General features: G+C 40.6%; 2 protein-coding genes across 3 annotated transcripts in view; one reads left to right on the top strand and one right to left on the bottom strand.

Moving 5' to 3' along the window:
- UMAD1 (UBAP1-MVB12-associated (UMA) domain containing 1) overlaps positions 1-27,521 on the top strand; it is a 237,189-nt gene that overhangs the window by 7,953 nt on the left and 201,715 nt on the right. For both annotated transcript variants that reach the window (XM_036246297.1, XM_036246296.1), the window contains exon 2: positions 20,506-20,602. In XM_036246297.1, the coding sequence (XP_036102190.1) occupies positions 20,521-20,602 (82 nt within the window). In that variant the 5' untranslated portion in view covers positions 20,506-20,520. The remainder of the gene's footprint in view (positions 1-20,505; positions 20,603-27,521) is intronic.
- On the bottom strand, positions 7,974-12,497 carry LOC118620367 (60S ribosomal protein L32-like). Its single transcript, XM_036247436.1, has 2 exons — positions 12,447-12,497; positions 7,974-8,411 (listed from the first exon to the last, which is right to left on the bottom strand). Exons 1-2 carry the CDS (start codon positions 12,495-12,497, stop codon positions 7,974-7,976), a joined length of 489 nt encoding a protein of 162 aa, XP_036103329.1.

Genomic DNA, 27,521 nt, shown 5'->3' with positions numbered 1-27,521 from the left:
CTGGGTGAGTGGCAAGAATCAAGGGTAAAGCTAAGCAGAGACCAGAACTTGTACTGCCTTCCTTATATGCCATGCCAAGTAGTTTAACTTAATAGTGATGGTGGAGGACAGCATTGCATAGGGAATGAAATGATCAGTTTGACATTTTAGGTTGAGCATTCTGGGTTCAGGGTGAAGTATGACTTGGAATAGCCTAATCAAGGTGCTGGTACAAGTAACATTGACCACTTTAAGCCAGCTTAAACTTTGTTTCAATTAATTGTGGATGTGTGTGTGTGTGTGTGTGTGTGTGTGTGTGACATAAAATTTTCCATTTTACCATTTTTATGTGTATGGCTTCATGGCATTAGGTACGTTTGCATTGTAGTACACCCATCGCTACTATCCATCTGCAGAACTTGGTCATCGTCTCATACTTCAACTCTATATCCATTAAACAGTCTATGAATCTGATTACTCTATATACCTCATAAGTAGAATAATACAATAATTGTCCCATTGTGTCTGGCTTATTTCACTTAACATTATGTCTTCATGGTTCTTCCATGGTATAACACATATCAGAATTTCATTCCTTTTTAATGTGGAATAATACTCCATTGTATATATATATATATACTCCAGTGTTTATCCATTCTTCCATTGGTTTACATTTTGGTTGCTTCCACCTTCCACATTAAACTTTCAAGTTAAAAGAAAACTGACTGGAACCATTTTGGGATAGCTTGACTAGCCTAAGGTTTATTGACCTCACAAGGGACTGTTGCCATGATCCGGAAAGCTTTTGGACTTTAACCTGTCTTCTGTCTTTTTTTGAAACCACTTTCTCTTCTACCAAGCATCTATCTGTTTCTTCACTGTTTGCATAGATCTGCATGGTTATCCCAGGCCTTGTGACCAGCTCTTGAGAGAATCTAATGCGCCAGCTCTAATCACTTGTCCATGCACCATCCAAATAGCAATGTCGTGGGAGGGGACTTGGGGAGGATTGTGTACAAACATGGCTACTGAGAATTTACCGTGTTGAAAAGATACCCAAGAGGGTTTCAGTAATCCATAATGGGAATTATGATCAGCTGAACTCAAGTACTAGTGGCAGTAGGAATAGAGAAAAGTCAAAAGTTTCATGAGCTATCCGTGAGTTGCAAGACTTAGTGGCTGGGGGACAGGGAGAGGGTGAAATCAAGGTAATGCTTATGGTTTTGTTTCTAGCAGCTGTTTTGACCATCATACCTTTTTTTTTTTTTTTTTTGAAATGGAGAATAGAGTAGGGCTAGGAAGATGACTCAAGCGTGGACACTGAGTCATTGTAGCATAGAGTGAAGAACATAGACTTTAGAGCAGACAAGTCTAGGTTAAATCCTGATACTTTCATTTAAGTCATTTTGGACAAATTATTCATCCTTTCACAGTTGCAATGTCTGTATTAACATGGGAGGTAAAGCTTCATATGGTTGTAAGCATGAAATAAAATTGTGTATGTAAAGCACTGAGCATAGTGCCTTTCTTTGTTACACTGAGTACTTCAGTAATGAATTACAACTTACAACTCTTGTTAGCATGGCCAGATTGTCCTTAAGTATCTGTTGGACATCTTAGTGATGATGAATAGTAAGATAGTGAAGGAGGAAGAAAACCCCAGGTGCTTCCCCAGAAGGAAGGAAGTGTGTGAGCATGTCTGAGAGTGGAGGTCCTGAATCCATCCAGGTTTTACTCAGCTCGGCTCAGCAGCCTGGTTGCAAGAGATTGTGTTTTCTAACAGTCATTTTTACAACCATTTGAATATTACCTATTACCGAGATGTTTTTCTCTACTTATCAACAGTTTCTTGTGGAAAATAATCATCAGAGTAATAGTCTTCTTAATCTTTGGGTCCATATTTTCCTTTCTTTTTTTTTATTAATTTATTTTTGTTACAGATGTTTCTCCTTTTTTTCCTCATTGATACCCTCCTCCCCTTCCCCCCCACCCCATACCCAGCTTTGTTGTCCGTGTCCATCGGTTATGCGCACATGCATATAAGTTCTGTGGTTTATCTCTTCCTTCCCCTCCACCACCTCTCTTCTGAGGGTTTTCAGTCTACCCTACTTCCATATTTTCCTTTCTTTGTGTTGATCTTATGATGGTAATCTCTTGTTGAAGGAGAGACTGGGTGGGTGCGATTGCATGCAGCTTCTTGTTCTGTGCCTAAAGACGGATGCACATCTTCCTCAGCTTGTTCCGTTCCCACTGGCTAACTGGCACTCATCATATGTGAGTGTGCTGGGCCGAGGTTGAGTGGCTCAGACAGTTGAGGTCTCTGAATGAGTTAGAGATAAGGAGCAGTCTGTAATTCTTTTAACATGGAATTTTTCCCGTCTGGGATCCTGTTTTACAAAGTCTTCCGTGGGCAGGTAAAACCATCGACCTTCAAATGGAGGTGGAAGATCTCCTGGGAGAGGGGGAAGAATAGGGGAGAGAATCTAGTTCTGTCAGTCTTTAAAAAGAGTTTTCAGGCAGTAGGAGATCTGGCAGCCTATTTTTATTTTTATTTTTTGGTAGGTATAGCTTCTGTATTTTAGAATTAAGTTCAGGCAATGGAAATGGACGAAATGCTTTCCCCATCTTTTGGAAGCTGAAAAATGTGGTTCATTTTCCTGTATTAGTTTGCTTGTTTATTCACTTATTCATTCATTCCTTGGATAGAAGATGTAACATGTGGCAGAGAGTATAGTTTTGAACTCTTGGGCAGTTGTACTTCTTGATCTATCCCCATTGATCGTGCTATTCATGGAAATTTGACTCAAACTTTGGCATATGGTTGACAGAGCTATTGCCAGTTGTCTTGTATTATCTCTATGTGCACTTTGATGAAACACTGAGAGGAGGTAAAACAGCCAGCTTTCTTGTTTACAAAGAAGTCTAAAGTAAGTTTTCAGACAAATAGCAATACTTATTGACTAGACTGTTAGCAACTTGTTAGCCTCTTGCATGGCTGGTGCTAGTTTTACACAGCACTCAGCACCATACTTCGTGCTGCTGGCAAGAAGGCCAAAGGAGGCAACAAGGAGATGGGTATTTCCTTGAATTTGGAGAAAGCGTCTTGTCTGGTTTGGGGCCTACCACTGTGCCTGGTCAGTATTCTCCCTTCAAAGCATGTTGGTTGAATGAATTAAAAGTAAACACATGAACAAACAGCTGAATTTTAGTTTGTTTTTATTTAGGTAGAAGTAAAGACTTTTGATGATGCAGTTAAGATTGTCTGAAAAGCAAATGGTGCAGATTTTTAGTGGGCAGTTTTGGGAGTGTGTCCTTTTGGAAGCTGAATGCAGTGGTTCCTGTTGTGTGTTAAACACATTTAAGTGAGCAAGTAGAGCAATTTAAAGACCCACACTGAATAATGTTTTGTTTATTTTTTTCTTGATTCAGTCCAGGTTTCCCTGTGCTATAGAGAGTTGTAAAGACGTGTGGTCTTACATTTACTTCTCCCTTAGGACATTATTTAAATGTGTTTACTTATCTAAGATATTTGTTTTATTGTGAAGAGATGTTTTCTGTTAGAGTTGTCTGAAGTGTTCTCCAGGATGTTTTCTTGTTTCAGAGTTTCAACACTGAATGCAGTGGGTAGAAATTGGTATTGTATTGGTAGGTTCAGTGTTATTTAATCCAAAGCCAAAATGTTGTGTGTGTGTGTGTGTGTGTGAAAGTTATGTAGAATTATGTTTGTAACCTCATTAAAAATATGTCATTAATTTAAAAGAGTCAGGATAATATTAAAGTCTTTAAATTACCGTTTTGGTCAGTGAATTGAGACCCAAATGATGTAAATTGTAAGAACAGTTTATTTATAAGCTCCAGAAGGCAGCAATTTTATCTTCTAAATTTCTACATTCTCCCACACTATTTAGGAAAAGAAAATCCATGGTGTTCACATGTACTGCATTAAAGAGAGGGAAATTATTGTTTTCTTTTTTAAATAAAACCTATTGAGATTAAGATGTCTTTGACTAGAGTGCATCATATACTAGGTGACCATACCCATCTACAGAGGAGTGGGTTACCACAAAGGATTATCTGGACCAAAATGCTAAGAGTAAAGAGATTGAGAAACCCGGGTCTAATATAATGAGAGATTTTTTTTCCTCCCTCAATTAGTAGAATTAGCGGAGACTTTATTATACTGTTCTTTTTATGAATAAAGGACAGTAGAGGGAAAGAGTAGTCAGTTTTTATCACTGCCAGGCTACCATTTTTGATTCTGAAAATAATAGGGTAATGAAAAGGAAAACAAACAAACAAAAATCCCCAAATCCAACAGCAACAACAAAACTATCCAAAACTTTCCTAGTAGAGACTTTGGGGGTCATATTTATTTACAAAGTAATGGAAGAGAGTCAACTTTGATGAGGTCTGTTTTACCTTAGTGAGACCATATGATGGGAATAGGGTCTGAGAAGAAAGAATGTTTTGTTATAAAATTGTCTTGGGCCAACTTGTGACTTTTCAAGATGCCTTTATCATGTGCTTGAAAAGCAATTCTGCTAGAGAAAATTCCAGAAAATTAATACTTCCAGATAATGTAATATTTCCATGAGAGAAGGATTTTATTATTCTAGTGATTGCAAACAGTTTCTGGAGGTGGCATCTGAGTGATCAGTAACTGCTGTTTGAGATGATCAAGTGAAGCCTCTGCTGCTCTCCATGGCAAACAAGGTCAACTGTTAAAAGGCATCGAGTTGTGATAAATTAACGTTCCCCTTCTCCAGTACTCTTTTTTTTGTTATTGTTATTAATCTTCACCTGAGGATACACTTTCATTGATTTTCAGAGGAAGTGGGAGGGAGGGAAGGAGGGAGGGTATAGGAGAGAAGGAGAGAGAGAGAGAGAGAGAGAGAGAGAGAGAGAAACATTGATGTAAATGAGACTCATCAATTGACTGCATCCCGCACACACCCAACCAGGGCCCAGATTGAACCTGCAACCCAGGTGCATGCCCTGGACCAGAAATCAAACCTGAGACCCCTCCTGTGAAGGCCGATGCTCCAACCTCTGAGCAGCACTGGCCAGGACTCCCCCAGTACTCTTGTAACCTAGGATTTTCGGTACAGTGTTAAGGGATTTCATGTTTTAGTCCTACGTGTCCCACTTCTGAAAAGCTTTTTCTGCCTTTAATTTAACATGAAATAAAATAGGAAAGGATTTAGACTTTAAGGATAAAGGAGAAACTATGAAATCAAGAAAAAAAACTTCCCAGCTTGCCACCTGTTGAAATCTATGCTGTGAAGCGCTTAGGAGCTCCTTTGCCTTCTTCCAGAACCCTCCCTTGCCCCATACTTTATAATCATACACTTGTAGCTCAAGGCCTCCCAACTTTCTGAGTATTTTAGATGTTCTGTTTTGGTTAAAAATAATATGTGTTTAATTTATCAATTTGCTAAAAGCTACTAGACAGTCATATTAGGGAAGTGAGTTTTATCAAATTATGTAAGTTCAATTTTTTTTCTGTTGACTTTTTATGTTTTAGAGAGAGTGGAAGGGAGGGAGGTAGAGAGAGAAACATCAATGTTGAGATAGAGACATCAATTTGTTGCCTCCTCCTGCACAGTCCCCTGCACAATCCTGGTCATGGCCAGGGAAACCTGCAACCCAGGCACGTGCACTTGACCAGAATCACACCCCAGTCCCTTTGATCCAAGGGCTGATGCTCTAACCGCTGAGCAAACTGGCCAGGGCTGTAAATTCACTTTTTTTCCCCTCCCTTTATTGATGTTAGAGAGAGAGAGGAAGGGAGAGGGAGAGAGAGATAGAAACATCAATGGGAGAGAACATCAATTGGCTACCTCCTGCATGCCCCTCACTGGGGATCTGGCCCACAGCCTGGGCATGTGCCCTGACTGGGAATTGAACCAGTGACCTCTGGGTGCATGGGTCGACATTCAACCACTGAGCCACACTGGCTGGGCTGTTAAGTTCACTTTTTAATGGCTGTTATATATGTGCATGGTGTTACTTTTCCAGTGACAAGTGAACTGTTAGGAGTGTTAAAAGCACACACTCTCTTAAAAATGAGGTTGCCACCACCACTTTGTATTCATCTGGATATGTTGGAAAGCCACGCAAGTGTGTTGTGAGGGCATCTCTGAGCTACACCAGACCAGTCAGTGGAAATGGAATGAAAGTGAGGGTTCAAGGAGAAAAAGAACAATATAACATTTCCTGCTGTTAGAAAAGAACATGTTCATCTATTTTCTAAATGGTTGACTGTGTATGAAAATGTTATGGTGTTTATAATCCACTGGATAAATGTAAAAGAATGATATCTTGGTTTTATTTCAACATATAGATATTTATAATGTGCTAGAAATTATATCCTTTATAATTTTGAATGGAAAGTTGTAGATGACAACTTAAAAAGTACAAGGGGGTGCATGATTTTTCAAAAAAATTTTAGGGGATATGTGAGCACCAGAGTATGAGTAGTGGCTCTGAAACTTTTTTGCCGGCAACCCAAATTAAGAAATATGTTTCATTGACCTAGCCCATGCATCCAAAAGCAAAAGTTCATAACACAGTATCATATATGATGCTCTCCCATAATCTTTATGCTTCCCCTTCCCTTTCTTCTTTTCTTTTTCCTGTTTCATTCTATTAATAAATCTGGTCATGACCCAGTAAATTGAGTTTACTTCCACTAAAGTAAAACAGTTTGAAAAACAGTACTGAATCCAAGATTCAGTTCTTTGTTTAGTTGTTCCTTGAGTGGGTTTTTTTTTCCTTTTTTGGGTCTAAACATAAATCAGAGAGGTGGAAATAAACTTATGTTAATACTCAAATTTCATTAATTGGCTTTGCAACAATTCTGTTGAGCTCATCTGTGACATCAGGTTACGTGTCTTTCCCTGTTCCCCTCTTCATTATCCTCCCAGATATCTGTATTTTCCCCCATTACACCAATATCACAAACCTTCAAAAATAAAGAACCTAGGTGGAATGGAAAAAGGGGAAGAATCCTTGGAGTCCTAACTGGTAGTCTGAATTTAATGGATACATTTTAAAACAAGATAAAATCACATCTCTCATATAAATATAAAATATGTCAAAGACTTGACTCATTAATTAAGATAGGAACTAGTAAGATATTACATCTGGTTCAAGAGAACTCATTCAAAGTGTTATTTATAGACTAATGAGGGGTAGTCAGATTTATAAATGGATGCAAAACTGCTCACTAGCCTCAGTAATTGATGCATCTACCAAATACATTTCTGTAGACAAGGATTATTTGCATGACTGTCAATTTCCTATACATTCTCTTCTACAGAGTTATAGCATAACCTAGTCAAAGAAAAACAAAGGTAGAGATAACCAGATGGCTGAGCTAGCCAGAATATCTACTAAATTCCTGAATCTTTCACAACTGTTTATCATTGTGATTAGATTTAGGCTATTAAACACATTCCTATCCTAGGTCTAAAATGTTGCCACCTGAAGGTCAAATCCAATTTGAAGAGGATTTAGTCATTCTGCAGAGTATTTTTAAACATTTTGAATTTGTTGCTGTCATTTGAAAACTAGATTGTTCATAATTTTGGATTTCCAGGTTGTCTTGAAAAATCAGACTTGGTGACACTGTGTCCATATTCCTTTATGGAACAGTGGTTGGAGCTGCCAAGGGTGCCTTCTATTATTATTATTATTTTAATTTTTTTTAATCTTTATTTTTTATTGTAAAAATAAAAATATTTATTTATAGTTATGCTTTATTGCATAAACATATTTATGTTTTATTGATGAAGAAAGCAAATACTACAAAAGAACCATAATGCAAATGATTATAAACTGATTATGAATCCTGGTAACAACCATTAGATTTGGTGTGTATTCTCCTCTCTCACACACAAAATAGAAATTACTTTTTTTAAAATTTTTATTTATTTATTTTTTGGCAGAAAATATGGTTTTATTAACACAAATACAATGTGTACACAATCTGTCTATTCATTTTCTTCACTGCGCAGCCTGGCATTGGGGTTGGTGACTCTGATGGCCAGCTGGGCTGCTCTTCCCACAATGGCTTTGTGGTTCTCTGAGGAGACGTTGTAAGCAATCTCAGCACAGTGAGATCTGTTGCACATCAGCAGCACTTCAAGCTCCTCGGCGCTATGGACCAGAAACTTATGAAAACTGCTGGGCAGCATGTATTTTGTTTTCTTGCTGCTCCCATAACCAATGTTGGGCATCAAGATCTGGCCCTTGAATCTTCCATGCACCCTATTGTCAATACCTCTAGGTTTTTGCCAGTTCCACTTAATTTTGACATATTGGTCTGACTGGTGCCGGATGAACTTCTTGGTCCTCTTTGTGACAATCTTGAGTTTCACGAGGGGTCTGAGGGCAGCCGTGGCGCCGAGTAGCAGATTGCTGCCCACTCCCTAGGCTGCGCTGAGGAAGAGCTACTTTTTTTTTTTTTTTTTTAATCCTCACCTGAGGATTTTGATTTTTGGAAAGGAGAAGGGAGAAAGAGAAATATGGGTGTGAGAGAGAAACATCCAAGGTTGCCAATGGCCCAGGCCCCGCCCAGAACTGGGGATCAAACCAAAACCTAGGTATGTGCCCTGACCAGGAATCAAACACTCAACCTTTCCGTGTATGGGATGACTCTCTAACCAACTAAGCCACACCGGCCAGGGCAGAAAATTACTTTTATGATTAGAAACCCTGCTAGTTTCACTTGAAAAAGCAAATAAATTAGAAAAACTGCTAGACAGGATAAAATGGTATAAAACAAATACTTCAACTAAAGGTTCTCTCTCTGAGAGGCGTGGGTGACGGTGACAGCAGCAGTTCTGAGCCTCAGCCCGGAGTCCCACACACAAGCATTACAGGGCAGGGACCTTCTGACACAGACGACTCTGGACCTTCAAGCTACATTTCCCAAAGGTTCTTCTATGCCTTGAGATCATCTTCAGGGGGGAGAGATGCCTTAACCATAGCTTCAGCCTGGTCCTGTTTTTCTTTTAGTTGTTTTATGGTGACCATAGCAGGTGCAAATCTGATTCCAGACTTTCCCAGCTCAATACTTTCAAAAGCTCTTTCACTAGTTCCTGAATCAAGACCTCCCCAGCCTTGTTTTAGGGAAGGGCTCCTTCACTGGGCTGACTGGGCATCTCCCTCCCTAAAGGTGTCTTTTTAGACTGGGCCTGCACTCGCCTTCGCTCTTTGTCTCATACAAGGCTGCTTTCCTTCAGAGTTACCTACCTGGCATTTAAATAGACCACCTCTGGATTCTACTGAAGAGGCCAGTTGTCTCTACTGTTTTCAAATGTGAAACAAATAGTTGAGTTCACATTCTAATCCCTATGCAACAGCCATGTAGAATGGTTTTGAAGAAAGGGAGTATACACATCATTTTGGTATATTTAAGGGGATATATTTTCATAGTATCATTTGAGATATCAGAGATTATGGTCCCAGTCTTTGAACTTTAAAGCTTGAGGATATTTTTCTCATTGATTTTTAAAGAGTGGAAGGGAGGGAGGGAGGGAGGGAGGGAGAGAGGGAGAGAGAGAGAGAGAGAGAGAGAGAGAGAAAGAGACATTGATGTGGGAGAGACACATCGATATGGGAGAGACACATCGATTGGTTGCCTCCTGCATGGGATCAAACCCACAACCCAGGTATGTGCCCTTGACCAGGAATAGAACCCGATACCCTTCCTAGCATGGGCCAGTGTTCTAGTCACTGGGCCACACTAGCCAGGGCTCAATCCTTGAATTTAATATTATTTTCTATTTGCAATACCACTGATGTTCTTGACTTCAGCTATCACATATATGCTGACAACCCCCAAATTCCAACTAATTCCTTTCACTGGAGCACTAGGTTCTATTTTTCCAACTGCCTTGTACATATTTCCATTTGTATTAGTCACCGTTTCCCTCCATCTAACTTGTCTGAAATGGAATTGATTATTTTCTTCTTCTCTTGAAACAAACTTCCCTGTTCTACTTCCCTTTTCTTATTCAATGTATCACTTTCCTCAGTCCCTCAGGTTTGAAACTTCAGTCATCTTGCATTAATTTCTTTCATCAGTATTTTGTTTTAATTTTTTTCTTTATTGGTTTTTAGAGAGGAAGGGAGAGTGAGAGATAGAAACATTGATGAGAGAGAACATCAGTTGGCCATCTCCTGTATGCCCCTCACTGGGGATCAGGCCCACAACCTGGGCATGTGCCCTGACTGGGAATCAAACTGGCGACCTCTTGGTGCATGGGTCGATGCTCAACCACTGAGCCACACTGCCGGGCTTTCATCAGTATTTTGCACAGTTGAGAGTCAATTGGCCCTAGTCCATATTTCTTTACATCTCTTCTTTTTTATTCAAACTTCCTCCATCTTATTTCAATCTCTTTTCACTACCTTCTAATTTTTTGATTCCATACTTTCAGTCAACCTCTCCAGCATATTATTTTACATATATATATATATATATATATATATATATTTTTTTTTTTTTATCCTCACCTGAGGACATTTTTTTTCGATATTTTGTTCAGATAGAGTGGAAGGGGGAGAGAGAGGGAGAGAGAAACAACGACGTGAAAGGGACACATCGACCCAACCAGGGCCGGGGACAAACTGCAACCGAGGTACATGCCCTTAGCGGGAACCGAACCCCGGTCCCTCCAGACTGCAGGCCAACGCTCTAACCGCTGAGCCAAACCAGCCAAGGCTTATTTTATATTTTAATCTTTTTGAAACACCCTTTCCCTCAATGACACAATAATGTTAAACAAATCCTGTATACCACTCTGGATAGTCTCCTTGACTATTCAGCTCTTTCAATAATTTATCTGTACCTTTTTTTTGCAGTCTTATTTTCTATTGCTTATCTATATTCCTCTAGTGAGGTTGCGCTCTCTGCTGTCCTTGAAGCACATTACATTCTTTGTTCATAGTGATTCTTTTATAGGAAAGGCCTTCTCTCCCTCCTTTATATCTGTACCCTGCCCATCAGATGAAGTTAAGCTCAAGGTTACCTGTTTGTGAAGTCTGCCAGGGCTCTTCTAATTCTCATTGATCCTTCTGGAATGTTTTATACTGTTTATTGCTGTTTTTGGTAATATAATCTTGTCTCTCAAGATGAAAACTACCAAAAGCATGGACCATCTCCTTTTTGGGTATCTCTCAGAATAAATTTGTGAACTTGTTATCTAAATTTGTATTATTCTTACATAATCATGCAGTTCATAACCCACCATACAGAAGAAGAGGAATATTAAAACATTGTTCAAAATTGTAATTTTTTAGCAGTATGAAATATACATATTTATTAGATTTGGGCACAAATGTGAAGAAAGATATGTGTGTTTATATTATTCGTACTGTAGTTAAATAGCTGCTGTTTATTGATCACACGTAAAGTTTCAGTTTATGTGATATATTTACATGGTTTAGTATGCTGGAATTGAAAGAAGATCATCAAGTTGAGAAAATGAGGTTGCCTTAATCCTTTAATCCTTTGGTCATAGGAAATATTACTTAAAAGAGAAACCTTAGAAAAATACAGGAAAACAAATGAGTCGATTAGTTGCCTGACCCTCCCCCCCTCCAGGCAGTCAGGCTCGCTTTGTGTGTGGCCTTATATACCATCAAATAGTGAGGACACTCTTTGACTTTTCAGTTTTGTGTGAGTCCTTAGAGAAAAGAAGCATTTTTTTTTTTTATACAAAGACTGTATCTGTAATACACACAAAGTAGTTTAAGAAATTTGAGACAATTTTCTGAATAATTGTGAACTACAGCATTTATATGACATCTAGAATATTGTGCTAATAATGTATGTTAAAAATAGCTATATTGAGGTAGAATCAACATATGATAAAATTCACATATTGACAGTGTTCAATTTGACGAGTGTTGACATATGGTTATACCCCTGAAATCATCACCACAGTCAAGATGAAGAATGTGTCTGTCACCCTCACAAGTTTCCTTGTGCCCCTTTGTAGTCCCTCCCTGCACGTCCCTATTCTCCAGGCAACCACTGACCTGCTTTCTGTCATTATACATTAGTTTGCATTTTCTAGAAGTTCATATAAATGGAATCGTACAGTATAAACTCTTTTTAGTCTGGCTTCTTTCACTCAGCTTAGTTTTGTTGATATTCACGCATATTGTAGCATATTTTAGAATTCCATGCCTTTTTCTTGCTGAATAGTGTTATGGATATGCCACAGTTTGTTTATCCATTTATCTGTTGTTGGACATTTGGCTTGTTTCCAGTTTTTGGCTTTTATAAAGAAAAGCTGTATAACATTTGTGTGCAATTGTGGACATATGCTTTTATTTTTCCTAGATAAATACCTAGAAGGAGAAGGTCTGGGTCGTATGGTAGGTGTATGTTTATGTTTTTAAGAAACTACTAACCCATTATCCAGAGTAATTGTCCTATATTACATACCTACCACGGTGTGCAGAAGTTCCAGTTGCTCCACATTTTGGCCAGCACTTGGCATGACAAGACTTTTTATTTTTATTTATTTATTTATTTTGGCAAGCCTTTTTAATTTTAAATGTTTTAATAGGCATGTAGTGGTTTCTCATTGAAATCTTTATTTGCATTTGTCTGTTAATGAATGAAGTTGAGCATTCTTTCATGTGTGTTTTTGTTTTTGTTTTTTGCCATTCACATGTCTTCTTTGGTGAAATGTCTATTCAGGTCTTCTGCCCAGTTTTTATTAATTTGTTTTCTCATTATTGCATTTTAAGAGTTCTTTATAATTTTTTATACATATATCTTTATATATTTTATATACACATCCTGTATCAGATTTGTGATTTGCAGGTATTTTTTCCCAGCCTCTCTATGACTTGAGGTGAATTCTTTATCTCCCATATCAGGGCAGTTTCAAGATTCTCATGTTTGAGAATTAGGAGGTATTCTGAGTTGGCTCCCAGTTCAGCCAGACAAGAGTGTTGCTGCCAGATGACAATGTGTTTTTCAGAAAACAAATTTTTTTCCCTGTTCTTAAATGTAAAATTTGCTCACTGTAGACTATTTAAAAAATACCGATAATTGTAAATAAGGAAACAAGACAGGAATACACATGAGAACTCCAAGCAAAAGAAACCCAACTGTCAAGGCCATGTACATAGAAGCGTGAGTACTAGAGCTTACCATATATTAGGCTTTGGCAGCGGGGACTAGTATCAGAGGCCTCCTCCACTTTGGGGATGGGGATCTTAGATGACTCTTCCTTTGCTAAGGAATGCCTCAAAGAGTGGTAGGCCGTGGTTTGTTCCCCCTAAATATAAGTCGAGTACTGCATTTGTAGTGCTTGATCATATCTGGCCTAAGCACTTAATATATGTTTATAAAATATAAAGTAAGTGAAGGTGTTGCCCTGGCCAGTTTGGCTCAGCAATTAGAGTGTTGGCCTGCAGACCAGAGACTCCCAGGTTCGGTTCCTGCGAAGGGCACCTACCTCGGTTGCAGTTTGTCCCCCGCTTTTGGGGTCGAGCGGGTGGCAACCAGTTGATGTGTCTCTCTCACATCAATGTTTCTCTCTCTCCCTCCTGCTCTATCTGAAGATAAATGCAAAAATGTCCTCGGGTGAGGATAAGAAATAATAATAATAAAGTAAGTGAAGGTGTTGAACACAGATGTTATGGAAGTCATAAATGTCTTCAGAAGATAGAGCTGAGCAAGCCTTGGGAAAGTAGGGATTAAAAAAGACAGAAAAGATTATAACTACACTACAGTACAACCATCATTCAAAACCACCTGAAATCAAGCTGAATGGAAGTCCCACAGCTACGAAACTGAAGAAGCGGCCACTTTGAGACTGGTAGGAGGGGCGAAGGCGGACGGGCTGGTCCCACACCCATATGTGGCCGATAAAAATCAGGAGGACACCTCGGCTGGGAAGGTTCTGCCTGAGAAGTGAGAGTCCCCGTCCCACACCAGGTGCCCTGCTCAGGGTTCCAGTTCCAGGAAGAGAATCCCCATAACTTCTGGCTAGAAAAACCAGCAGGAACTGAGGCTGAGAGAGGCTGAGGTTGCAGGAGCCCCAGGCAGCTCCTCTTAAAGGACCCCCACACGGACTTACTCGGACTTGCTCCCTCCGAGCTCCAGTGTGGGGGAGGCAGCTCGAAAGGCACGAGAGACATACAGAGAAGAACTTAGTTGTATGGCATTGGGGTGAGGGCTGGAGAGACAGCTTTCTCCTGGACAGATGTGCTGTCAGAGGCCTTTGTTCCTCTGATGAGCCCTTCCCCCACAGGGCAGGCAGATGGCTGCCCTATCTGGGACTCCAGCAACCTGGCTCACACCGTTTTCCCTGCCCTGGTGATTCCCTGAGGCCCTGCCCCACCCAGCTTTTAGGCCCACTCAAGCTGTTACTAGTTACTTTACAATAGGATTGGCCTGTCTTGGATCCTGCTTCTGAGTTTCTTAAATTCTCTCAAACAAGGAGCATCTGGTCTCAGCAAGCCCCACACCTCTCGTTAAGTGGCCCCGGCCTGGCACTAGAAGCAGCCAGCCTTGGTTCACAACATGGCTTTTCCTGGGCATCTCCAAGCCCAGCACAAGAAGCAGCCATCTTCAGACCACTTTGTAGCTTATGACTGGTGGTCCCAGGTAGAACACAGGCAGTGGCAGACCTTGCCGCAGAGCCAGCACACCCAATGGACAGCTTCAGAAGACTGTGAAGCACCACTACCCAACCACCTCCACAAGTGACACACCCAAGGAATGGACTCTGGGTACCAGAGCCTTGCTGAAATAAGTCTTGCTCTGTGTGGTGGGCCCCTGCACAGCTTATCATCCAAGCAATCAAGACTCAACAACAACAGAAGGGTGTCAAGTCCCCATGAGGGGTGTACCTCGAGAGTCCAGCTTGGAGACCAGGGAGGTGGTGCCACTGGACCCTACAGGACAGCTACTATAATAGGCCATCCTAGGAAGACCAGGAGACATAGCAACTCTATATAATACATAGAAACAAACACAGGGAAGCAGCCAAAATGAGGAGACAAAGAAACATGTCCCAAATGAAAGAATAGAACAAAACTGCAGGAAAAGAACTAAATGCAATGGAGATAAGCAACCTAACAGATGCAGAGTTCAAAACACTGCATATAAGGATGCTCAGTGAACTTAATGAGAACTTCAATGAACTCAGTGAAGGCCTCAAGAGCATAAAAAAAGGACCAGTCAGAAATGAAGGAGGCATTAACTGAAATAAAGAATGATTTACAGAGATTCAATACTAGAGTAGGTAAAGCCAAGAAGCAAACCATCGATTTGGAATATAAGAAAACAAAAAACAACCAATCAGAACAGCGAAAAGAAAAAATCCAAAAAAAGTCAGGAAACTGTAAGGAAGGAGCCTCTGGGACAACTTCAAGTGTACCAACATTTGCATCATGGGGGTGCCAGAAGGAGAAGAGAAAGAACAAGAAATTGAAAACCTATTTGAAACAATTATGACAGAAAACTTCCCTAACTTGGTGAAGGAAACAGAAATACAGGTCCAGGAAGCACAGAGAGTCCCAAACAAGATGAACCCCAAGAGGCCCACACCAAGACACATCATCATCAAAATGCAAAAGGTTCAAGACAAAGAGAGAATTTTAAAAGCAGCAAGAGAGCCCTGGCCAGTTTGGCTCAGAGGTTAGAGCATCAGCCTGTGGTTCAGAGAGACCCAGGTTCGGTTCCTGTTAAGGGCACGTACCTTGGTTGCAGTTTGGCCCTGGCCCTGGTTCGGTTGTGCAGGTGGCAGCCACTCGATATGTCCCTCTCTCTCTCCCTCCCACTCTATCTGAACAAAAAATGGAAGAATGTCCTCGGGTGAGGATAAAAAATAAATAAATAAATAAAAGCAGCAAGAGAAAAGCAGTTAGTTACCTACAAGGGAGCTCCCATAATACTGTCAGCTGATTTCTCAAGAGAAACTTTGCAGGTCAGAAGGGAGTGGCAAGAAATATTCACAATCAGGAAAAGCAAGAATCTACAACTAAGATTACTTTATCCTGCAAAGTTGTTATTTAGAATCGATGGACATATAAAGAGTTTCCCAGACAAGAAAAAACTAAAGTAGTTCATCACCACCAAACCATTATTATATGAAGGGTCTTCTTGAAGAAAAAGATAATACATATGAACAAACAAAATGGCAATAAATACATATCCAGTGACAACTGAATCTACAAACAACAAACAAGCAGAACAGAAACATTCTCGTAAACATAGAGAACATTTTGTTGGCTGCCAGATGGGAGAGGGGTTGGGGCAATGAATGAAAAAGGTGAAGGGATTAAGAAGTACAAATTATCCCTGGTTGGTTTCGCTCAGCAGTTAGAGCGTTGGCCCGCGGACCAGAGAGTCCCAGGTTTGGTTGCCGCTAGGAGCATATACCAAAAAAAAAAGTACAAATTGGTTGTTAGACTGACAAACCTCAAAGGGAAGGGGGGTGGGGGGAGAAATAAACCGAAGAACTTATATGCATATATGCATAGCCAATGAACACAGATAGCAGTGTGGGGAAGGCAGGAGGGGGGTGGGAGCGGGGAGGAGGGAGTCAATAGGGGAAAAAAGACGAACATCTGTAATGCATTCAACAATAAAAATAAGTTTAAAAGAAAGGACAAAAAAAAGAAATGAATCAAATGTATTTGACTAATATTGGAAATATATTAAAGTCCAACCCAAACGTCATAAGTGTGAAAGACTCCTTTTCTCTGGTGCTTTATTGATGAAAAAGCATCCAGTTTTGGTGCCAAAAGGACTTGGTTTAAAATTCTAGCATTGCTATTTACTAGCCATGTGAACTTGGACCAATACTTAACCTACTGTACTTCAATTCTTACACATTGTGAATAATTGTGTGTGCCTGGAGGGTGATTGTAAGATCATAGGTGATAGAGTATGTAAAGCATTTTGACATACTGTGGTAGGATTTGTAGTAATTCCCCTTCTCCTTCCCCATCTCTAGTCTTAGGCAGGGTAACTAAATCTGGCTGCTGGAGAGGTGACCTAGCCATGCAGCTTTCCCCTGGGAGAAGGAGCTCACAGAGGGGAGATCTTAGCATGGTAATTGCCAGCCCTCCCAGGATACATTTTTCTAGCACTGCGTTTTTCAGTGACATGAAAAAAATCCTGGCATAAAGATAATCTTATTATAGATTTTAGCATCTCGTAGCCTTTTCATGCATGGAGCAGTTCCTATAAAGATATATCAGTAGACTGACTTGAGGTTCCTGGTGAAATGAGTTATTAATATCAGCAGCAGGATTGATCTCATACAAGGGAACCCCGAGACTTGTATTGGGAAATTTACCATGTTCCCATGGGAAAACAACTTGAGATGGGCCATTGTAGAGGAAGGAGCTAAGATGGTGGTCAGGTTGGCAGCATATTAGGTGTGAGGGTGACTGGTACTTTTGTAACAATTTTAGAACTGTTTCCAATGGATATTTGTAGTAAACAAGTTCTTGCTGCCTTTCCGAGTTCTTGTTACTGTCTCTGTTACCCTTCTCTTATTCCAGACCTGTTTCTCCCATGCCTGGAAGTTTCTTGACTCTTGGAGCCTAAACAGTCCCTCCCCTAAATATGCCTGGAGCTTTATGATGCTCTACAAGGACTGAATATAATATTATGCATTGCCAGTAAGTCATACTTTCAACAAACTGCTACAGCCTGTAGATTGTTTCAGTTTTATGTTTTAGATCATGAAAAACTTAAATGCTTCACTTAGTTAAGTTACAAATTTTATACAAAATGCTTGCATTAAAAAGAGATTCTGGCACTACAGCTGAGTTTGGTCTGGCTTTCATAGCAACATTTCTAAAATAGGGGGACTTGAGAATGACCTTCCAGAACCGCTTTGTATTTTCCATGTTTGTTCCATTTCTGTGTCGTGGCCAAACATGAAAAGGTATTGGAAATTTGAGTCCTTCTAGTCAAAGGCTTTTCTTTACACGTTAGAATTCCCACTTTTTAAAGGGCCTCCCCTCCTCTGTCCACAAAGTTCCCAGTTATAGCACTCTCATGTGACATGGCAGAGTAAGCAAGCCACGTGGCCACACCTACCTCAAGGAGGGTAGATGACTGCAGTCCTGATATGTCTCCATAAGGCAAAGAGCCCGTGAACAGCCCTCATGATTCTGGGGTTCTCATTTGTGGTCACAAGATGTTCTCTCTTCCTGCTGTAGGCCAAAGGACTTCACCCCTCCCCAAGGGCAGTAACCCAAATTGCCCCATTCAGTCATAGCATCATGCTCAAGGTCAGGTTCAGTATTTCTTCATCAGGTCCAGACGTGGCACCTTTTGGTCTGGAGACTTCATGAACTAAAAAGACCAGTAGTCTGTTCCTTCTGGACTAACTGACCAAACCTCTCCCATTCACAAAGGGAAGGAATGGGAAATAATATAGCAGTCACAGACTGGTAGCAATTCTGAAATCCCATTGAGTAGGCATTTTGGGGGACCCCCGCCTTGGGTTGAAGAATGTTCATTAATGATGTCCAGATTCTGCTTCCTGGAAGAGCCCCCCACCTGAGTCCGCTGTTCTCCATATCCATTGGCTCCACTCTCTGAGAGTTTCTTCCTTTTCTGGTACCTTCTTGGCTCCCACTGAAGTTGACACTGGAGAACATGCATTCCTTGGGGGCTGAGCTGTTGTCTCCGGCAGCCTCCTGTCTGTAGGGTTGTGGTTCTCTTTTAATCCAGACTGGTGGTTATTTTGGCAGTACAACTGTCAAAAATTTTGCTCACTTCTTATCTGATTCTAGTCAACTTCAGGTATCAATAGCCAGACCTGCAATTTTGGCTAGATATGTCTCTTAGGTTTTCTATATGTCTCACCTTTCTTTACCCCTACGTGGCTGCCTTCCTTCTTTATTTGTTTGAGAGTATCTTTCCTCTACCAGCTTTCAGTTGGAGACCTACCCCCTTTGTCTCTTCTTCCTGAACCATATATTCTAAAGTGAAAGAAGGACCGAGTGCCCCATTAATCCGCACAGAGCTTTTAATGTCAGGTGTGATGGCCATACCCTTGGTTTGATCCTTAGCTGAGGTTGAGTTTTAATCAGCTTTTGTTCCTTCAAAGGCCTTCTTTGTTTTATTTTTAACCATTTGGGGTTGAGAAGTTAGTTGCCTCTTCTAGTCTTTTAAGTCTGAACTTGAACTCTATTTTCTTACATTCCTGATATAAACCAACCAATTATTTTCTTGATATCATTTCTTTCTTGCAGGGGTTTCTTTTATCTTACCCATCTATTTTTTTTTTTTTTTTTTTACCCCATTCCTTGTCTTTTCATCTTTTCCTTTTTCATCTGATCTTGTTTTTCACCAGTTTCACAGAGGCCATGTCTCCTGTACTCTATTGAGGTGCCAAACTGTTTCCAGACCTTTCTTTTGAATCCATCACTATAGCCAGCAAGCTCTTTCTCTGAGGATTTCAGAAGCTGTTCCTTTCTGCTACTGGAACTTTTTTTTTCACCTGGCTTTTATTTTTCTTCTCCATTTTTTATTCCTTTAATAAGTGAAACCTGCCGGACGTGTTTTCTAACAACAAATAGGCTCCGTTACCATCTACTTGGATCTACAGCTCAGGGCCGGTCGACCTACACAAATCCCAGTTCATTTCTCAGTTTCTAGAAGGCTTCTACTCAGATAAAATCTTTACTAACCCCCCTGCTTGATTTTCTGGTTTTGGTGGAATATATAAAAACAAAAATGTGGAGCATCTTTGACCACCAGGATGATCCCCCCCCCCCTTTTTTTGCTGTCTGTTACACACGGCTTTGTTTATGGGGACTGTCCTCAGAGCGTAATGTGTCCTTGCAAGTTCCCTTAAAGTTCCTTCCCAGTTGTTTTCTAGGAATTGCTGGCCTGCCTGAGTGTGCAAGAGGGGAGGGGGAAGAAGAGGGGTGTGTGTGTGTGGTTTGGGGGTGGCGCACAGCAGTCTCACCAACACAAAGATCTGCACTGATGGGAATTTAAAGCTGGCTGCAGCTTTACAGTGGGGGCAATTCTTGAGTGTCTGAATCAGATAACCGGCTGGAGAGGATGTTTGAAGTGCCTCCTTTTTTTCAGGCGGTCTCAGTTTTATGAGCCTGAAGCTAGTTATGGCATGACAGGTGTTTTGTTTCTTTAAATCTTCCTTTCCTCAATCAAGTGTATGATTTATATTTATGTTCGGTGAGATTGTTCCAGGTTCTGGTGCCATCTGTTGATTTTAGTGTCACATGGATCGATTTCTTGGGGTTTTTCCTGCATGTTCAGAAATGGAGAGGTTACATGATTCAAGGCACACATGATTTAACCCTGGAAGTCCATGCACCTTCATTTCTGGCTTTGTCTCCGGACACCTGGAGAGGAGGGCTTGTGTTTGTAAAGTCTGGTAATAGAATTCTTAAAAAGTAGTTATTGTGATGTCTTTATATCTGGCCTTTTACTAGAAAGGGTGGGAGTTGCACAGTTTCTTTGAAGTTTGACATGAGATAGTGTTTCTGTTTCAGATCCCAGCGGCAGCCATGTTTCACTTCTTCAGGAAGCCTCTGGAACCGAAAAAGCCCTCAGTGCCAGAGACGGAAGCGGACGGATTTGTCCTTTTAGGTGAGTCTCTTTAAGGAACGAAATCATAATCACGTGGATTATTCGTCTTTGAAAAAATTCCTTGAAAATTATAGGATTGATTTTTTGGAAAAATTCTCTCCCAGTAATTCCAGTATTAATTTATATGAAATCTATAAAGTTCATTAATCACTTAGAATATTGTCATCAAGTCAGACTCTTCTTACATATTGGTTTGGCTGGGTCCTGCAAATTAAATTTGTAAGATTATCCTGTATTTTTCTCTCTGATATGCTGGTCAGCCTTTTCAATTGTGAAAAACCAAAAGTCTTGAAGAATCCTTGATGATTTCAAGTTCTGTCTTATAAATAGAAAACTTTGCTTCTTAAATTAGCATCTTCAATTAAATTAGGCATCTGATAGATAAATATTTGCTGAATGCAGTGCACTTTTCAATCTTGTATTAGTTTCTCCTAAATGTTTAAGCTTAGTTTATTTCCTATTATAACATTAATTCTACTAATTATTAAGATTTTAGTGGTTTTGCCCTGGCTGGTTTTGTTCAGTGGTTAGAGCGTCAGCCTGCAGTCCAGAGAGACCCAGGTTCGGTTCCCGCTAAGGGCACGTACCTCGGTTGCAGTTTGTCCCCAGCCCTGGTTGGGTTGTGTGGGTGGCAGCCACTCAATGTATCCCTTTCACGTGATGTTTCTCTCTCTCTCTCTCTCTCTCTCTCTCTCTCTCTCTTTCTCTCTCTCTCCCTCCCTCCCACTCTGTCTGAGCAATAAATGGAAAAATGTCCTTGGTTGAGGATAAAAATAAAAAGATTTTAGTGGTTTTAAAAAATATTGCTTTCAACCAGATGCTGTGCTTTTTCCAAAGGGAATTTAAACAAAAATAACATTTCCTTCATGTCATTGTGTCTTTCCCTGAGGAGGAGCTGTGTCTCTTGATGAAGAGGCAACAAAACCCAGTTTCTCCTGTGGCCCCATCCTCCTCCACCCAAGACTCTTCCACCCGGGACTCCTCCACTCGGGACTCCTCCACCCAGGACTCCTCTACCCGGGACCTCCTCCCACCAGATTCGGGCTCCTCAGAGGATTTGCATGAACTCATAGGGTGTTTACTCCCTGGGGTGTTTCTCAGGTGTCTCCCCACCGGTTTCCTACCTCTTCCTTTATGCTGGCCCAGTGAGACTAGGGTCCCCGGGCATCGGGAGGATTTAAGGGTGATCCTGAGTTTCCCGCTCAGACGCTCGGGGCCAGGCTCACACGTGCCTCTGACTCCGCACACTCACAAGTGTGGTGGGTGGGTCTCTGCCTCTTCAGCCTTTGTCTTTAGGGTCTGGCCTCTGGCAGAGAGGACACAGAGGTTTCATCTCTCTGGCCCTCTTCCAGTCCTTGGCCTTAACCTCTGGGAGATTAGTATAGATTTTTTCACAGCTGAATGTCGCCACAGAATATCCCATCTTTCCCACGCTGGCGGGCCCGTGTGGTTTTCTGAATCTGCCTCACGTGGCCTGGGACGGGGGCAGTAGCTGGGGTGCTCAGAGTTGTTTTTCTCTCTGACCAGATCCTCTATCCCTGAGGTAAAGTAGTGGGGCACAGTCTGACGAGGGCCAGTGATCTTCCTGGGGAGCCTTCTGACTGGGCTAAAGTGGGGGTGCCTGGACACCACTGCTTATCTGGCCTTTCTTAGCACGTCAGGAAGTAGTGCGCTGGCTTCGAAGTCAGAACTGGCTCTGTCAGCCTCAACTTCCTTCTGGTCCTTGAACGCTGCCAAGGCTGCTTCCCTTTCCCTCAATGAATCAGCCTCATTGACAGAACTGCAGGGATGTAGCAGGTCTCCTGTGAAGTGTGCAGTTTCTTCCCAGAGTTTCACAATAAATTCTTCTCTCAGAAATTTGCTTCAACAAAGCCCGAATTTTCCTAACTTTGTTCTACATTCTTAATTTTAGAATACCTCTGTAGTCTTAACATAGGCAGAGAAACTTGATTTTTTTCCTGTTGTTTCATGATTAGAAATCAACATTATTCTTTTTGTTACCAAGCAGCTAAAGGATGTAAGTTTAGTGTATAGAGAATTAAATAGACATAAGACAGATTAACAGGAGAAAAGCATACAGATATTCACATGTCCATGGCAGCCCTCATAGAAAAGTAAAGACCAAAAGAAGTGGTAAACCCAAAGTGACTAAAATATGCGGGGAGACTAATGGAGGATAACAGCTACCCTAACAAGGTCTGTCTCTATAGATCTCTTGGCCCCGACTCCCCATCTCTGGGGATAAGAATGTCTCTTTCCTCCTGGCATTTTCATATGGGGGTTTTAGCTCTTGCTTTCAGTTCAAAAGTGTCCTTATGCCAAAGTGGCATATTTTAGGGTGGTGTATCTGCCACCCTTCACCATTTTGGGCAAGTTAATGTAACCTCCCAGGTGTCATTTAGCTTATCTAGAGAATGAGCATGAAAACAGTACCCACGCTGATAGGTTATTGAGGGAATTAAATGAGCTGATGTGTGTAAAATGCTTAGAACAGCCCTGTGAGTGAAGTGGTGGTATTATATCTCCACTTATTGGAGGACTTAACTTTTCCAAGTTCCTCCAGTGAATATAGCAGATGTGGAATTAGCCCAGGTGGTCTGACTTCAGAGCCTGCCTCCTACCCTCTTAAACACTAAGCTATCCATTTTTTAAAATATCATAGTATCATTTTTAATTTTCAGACAATATTGAAATTTTAAGATTTTAAAAATAATTTAAATTGTGCTCATTACTGTTGAAAAGGGAAAGTGCTGATTTTTTTGTTTTCATAAAACAGGGTTGGTATATGACTGTTCATAAAGTTTGGTTTTAATTTTGGCTACCTCCAAATCTTCATTATTTAATATTTCATATATATAAAAATATTGTGGAAATCTATAATTTTCTTAATGAAGTTGAGATTGGAAGGTGGTATACATTGTTTAGTCAGTAAAATATCCTTTAACAGTGAAGGACTTAACTGAATTGACTGATAAAAGTCAGGAGAGATTATTAGGAATATCCTTAATTGTCTTTAAAATTAGAATGGTAACATCTTTTTTTTTTTGGTACGTGCCCCTAGCAGGAACCGAACCCAGGACTCTCTGGTCTGCAGGCCAATGCTCCAACCACTGAGCCAATCCAGCCAGGGTGATAACATCTTTTCTTAAAAAACTGGTTAGTTCTGCTGAGTTGCTCTTTTTATCATATGGTTCTATATTGACATATATTTCTACTTTAGTCTCAGAGCATACCATGGAAAATATTTTGGAAAATGTCAAATAGGACAAATGGTAGATATGAAATGCTATTATTAACGTGCCCCCATACTTACACACCTGTACTTTGGTTGTCATGTGTTCGCATAACTTTCTTTGTCCTCATGTGTAATAGATAACATTGCAAGAAAATAAATGTATATGATTGGCTTTGTGTGTTTATCTGTTAACTTCTAAATAAGGCAACTAATTAAAGACTTAGAAACATGATTATATTTATGGCAACAACTTATCAATATGTGGTCTACAGAATTTTTTAGAATATCATCTTATGTGGCCTTTATAACCTATTTCTAACAAGGTCAGAATAAATTATGTTAAAAGAATATACTATCTAATTTTTCACACTTGAGAATACTTTTTCCCTTCGGCAAGCCTCTCTGCTTAACACAAATAGGTTTTAGGTCGCAATTATTGGATGGCATTGCTGAGTTGCTAAGGCCAACAACCCGTGACTTGAAATTCAGGGTCAGTCAAAGCCTAGGCACTTTTGTTGATAATAGGAATATCTGGGCTGTTCATATACAATTAGCTCACTTTTGGATGGAAAGCTTTTTTCTGTTAAGGTTTCCAAAGTTTTCAGCCTTTGTAAAATGTTGAGTGTGCTGAATGAGAATAAGGAGAAAAATAAAAGGCCTGGTAGAAAAACATCCTTTCCCTTGTAACCAGTTCCTATTCACATAAGAAGGTAATAGCTATTCATTCATTCAGTAATGAAGTTGAAGTAATCCTCCAGGGTACTCATTTTACACAAAAACAAATTGCAGTTTTCATTTGCATCACTGGGTGGCGATTTTTCTTAGTTTGCACTGCTGTTTAAAACCCCAGCAAGTATGGTGCTATTCGTAATCACCAGGGTTTTCTTCTGTTATGACATGTTTAATTGTGCTTTTAAGACGTTATCTTTTAAGTTGATTACAAATTTGCTACTGTAGTGTGCAACCTCATAGTTATTTTAAATTAGGAAAAAGGGGTATCTGTTGCCTAGATGTTGGCATATAATTCCTTCCAAAACTAAGACAAAAGCATAAATTAGTTTAATATGCTATAGTTAAGCGAAGGAAACATAACAGCAATGACCCCCCCTCCCCCGCCACAGAATACAAAATGAAAAGGAATAATTTAGATTACTGTTTTGTTCAGTGACACTGTTGGCCAGATGTTGAATATAACTTTGGAGCAAGCAGAATGAATTGGGCAAACACAGTTTCAGAGATTAAAGGAATTGGGTTACAGTTCAACTGAAATTCATCATGTTTTTCATAATCTGCAGGTGCTTCTTAAAGTAGGGCTAAGAACTGCTAGTTTCCATTAAGCTAATTAGTTTGTAAAACTCATTGAATTTAGAATCAGTGTAGTAATTCACAGCAGCTTGGATGTCATCTTTTAATTATTGATATTGAAATATGTAATTTAGTCTCCCCTTCTGTTTTCCGGTTTAAATGATAAATCAAATTTTGAAAAGTATGGGTTATTTTTAAGATGGTCTCTTCCTGAATTCCTCATCCTGAGAATCATTCAAACCATGCACACACACTAAAGTTAAACTATCATGTTTTTATATGGAACTTTTTATGTAATCTTTTCATCCTTGTATTTGTTCCTTTATTTAGAAGTAGAACTTAATTGTGTACAGTAAAAATTTACATTCCAAGGATGAGGGACAGTAAGTCACTTTGATCATGTGTAAGACTGAAGGCTTTAATTAGAACGACAAAAACTAAACAGATTTTTAGCACATGCTTCCTATTTTTACTCCCTGTTCTTACGATAGTATACCAAATCTTTAAAAAAAGTAGTGTTTATGGATTAGAAAAGCAGTTTACCCTCTTACTATTCCTTTACCCCTGTATCTGATTATCCACAAAAACTCAAATTACAATTAATTTACTTTGCAATCTTTGTGTTCTTACTCTTGACCTCTCCATTCTAAAGCAGAGTATGCCAGGATTTTTCAACTAACTTCATTATGCAATGTTTATTTCCCATTAAGAAATGTGGAGTCTGTCCTGGCCAATTTGGCTCAGTGGTTAGAGCGTCAGCCTGCAGTCCAGAAGGACCTGGGTTCAGTTCCCACTAAGGGCATGTACCTTGGTTGCAGTTTGTCAGGCCCTGGTTGGGGTTGTGCGGGAGGCAGCCACTCAGTGTGTCCCTTTCACGTCGATGTTTTTCTTGCTCTTTCTTTTTTTCTTTTTTAATCCTCACCCAAGGACTTTTGTCCATTTTTTGTTCAGATAGCGTGGGAGGAAGAGAGAGAGAGAAACATCTATGTGAAAGGGACACATCGAGTGGCTGCAACCCAGGGCCGGAGACATACTGCAACTGAGGTACGTGTCCCTAGCGGGAACCGAACCCCAGTTTCTCTGGACCACAGGCCGACGACGCTCCAACCGCTGAGCCAAACTGGCCAGGGCATCTCTCTCTCTTTCTTCCTATCTCTCCCTCCCACTGTATCTGAACAAAAAAATAGAAAAATGTCCTTGGGTGAGGATAAAATAAATAAATAAAAGCCCTGGCCGGTTTGGCTCAGCGGTTGGAGCGTCGGCCTGCGGTCCTGAGAGACCCGGGTTCGGTTCCCGCTAAGGGCACGTACCTCGGTTGCAGTTTGTCCCCGGCCCTGGTCGGTTGTGCGGGTGGCAGCCACTCGATGTGTCCTTTTCACGTCGATGTTTCTCTCTCTCTGTTCCTCTCCCCCCGCCCCCACTCTACCTGAACAAAAAAAGAAATGTGGAGTTGTCTGTGTAATGGATAGAATTAACAGAATTTTCACATTTGTTGGTTCTTCATCCTGGTTAACCTGTTAACCTAGAGGCACTTCAGAGATAAAGTGTTCAGGCAAGGCTGACCTGTGGCGGTGGTGGGGGCGGCAAGGGGGTACCACCCATCCTAACCTCCTTGAACGCGCAGCGAGAGGGAACTTTATGGGGCAGGGGGAGGAGCCAGCTGTACTGAGAGGCATAACTGAACCCTCTGTTTCATGCATTTTTAGTGGTAAAGTCATTCCTTCTTACTGGGCCTCAGTAGACTCAGCTGACTCAAATGTAAATTAGGACTCTGTGTTCCTAACTCCAGGGTTCTAACCCTCCTGTGCAGTAGGGGGCACTTTGAATACATACTGCTGCTGGGGCCGGATCCCTAAACTCTGATTAGGTGGGCCTGGGTTTTGGCCTGGACATTGTTTTTTATTTGTCATTTCCAGAGTCCCCCAGGGTACTTCTAGTGTGCAGGCAAGGCCGGGAGGTACTGCGGTCCACTCTCTATAATTTAGTCATTGCACACCATCCAATGATGTGTTTAAGACACTTCAAGAAAGACCTCATAAAAATGCAAAGTTGCAGTTTCTCTTCCACTGTAGTTGAGCCAGAAACAAACAAAAAGTAAATAAAACCACAGAATTCCTAGGTTAAACACACTTCCTCTCAAACATTAAATAGGCAAAGAGAAGAAAGCCTCACAGTTCTGAGAATTGAAATCCGTTTCTGTGAGTAATATATTTGGAACCTCAAATGTGTGTATGTTTATTTCAGTCAGTAGAGCAGCTGGGAAGTATTTCATTAAATTCATTATACAAACGTGAATTCCAGGTAGCCTGTGACTCCTTTTGTCCTAGCCACAGTGCATCTAGATTGACTCGAGGTAAAGTTATCGGACAGATTAACATC

The sequence above is a fragment of the Molossus molossus genome, unplaced genomic scaffold, assembly GCF_014108415.1.
Source record: "Molossus molossus isolate mMolMol1 unplaced genomic scaffold, mMolMol1.p scaffold_m16_p_7, whole genome shotgun sequence".
In the NCBI taxonomy this organism is placed as follows: domain Eukaryota; kingdom Metazoa; phylum Chordata; class Mammalia; order Chiroptera; family Molossidae; genus Molossus; species Molossus molossus.
This window is presented reverse-complemented; position numbering and strand designations above follow the sequence as displayed.

What these genes read in the sequence shown, in the direction of transcription:
- LOC118620367 (XM_036247436.1), bottom strand. Translation starts at nt 12,497, where the DNA reads ATGCCAAGTGCTGGCCAAAATGTGGAGCAACTGGAACTTCTGCACACC. An exon ending in TGGAACTTCTGCACACCGTG is followed by an intron (nt 8,412 to 12,446) that starts GTAGGTATGTAA and finishes AGCGCAGCCTAG; the next exon opens with GGAGTGGGCAGCAATCTGCT.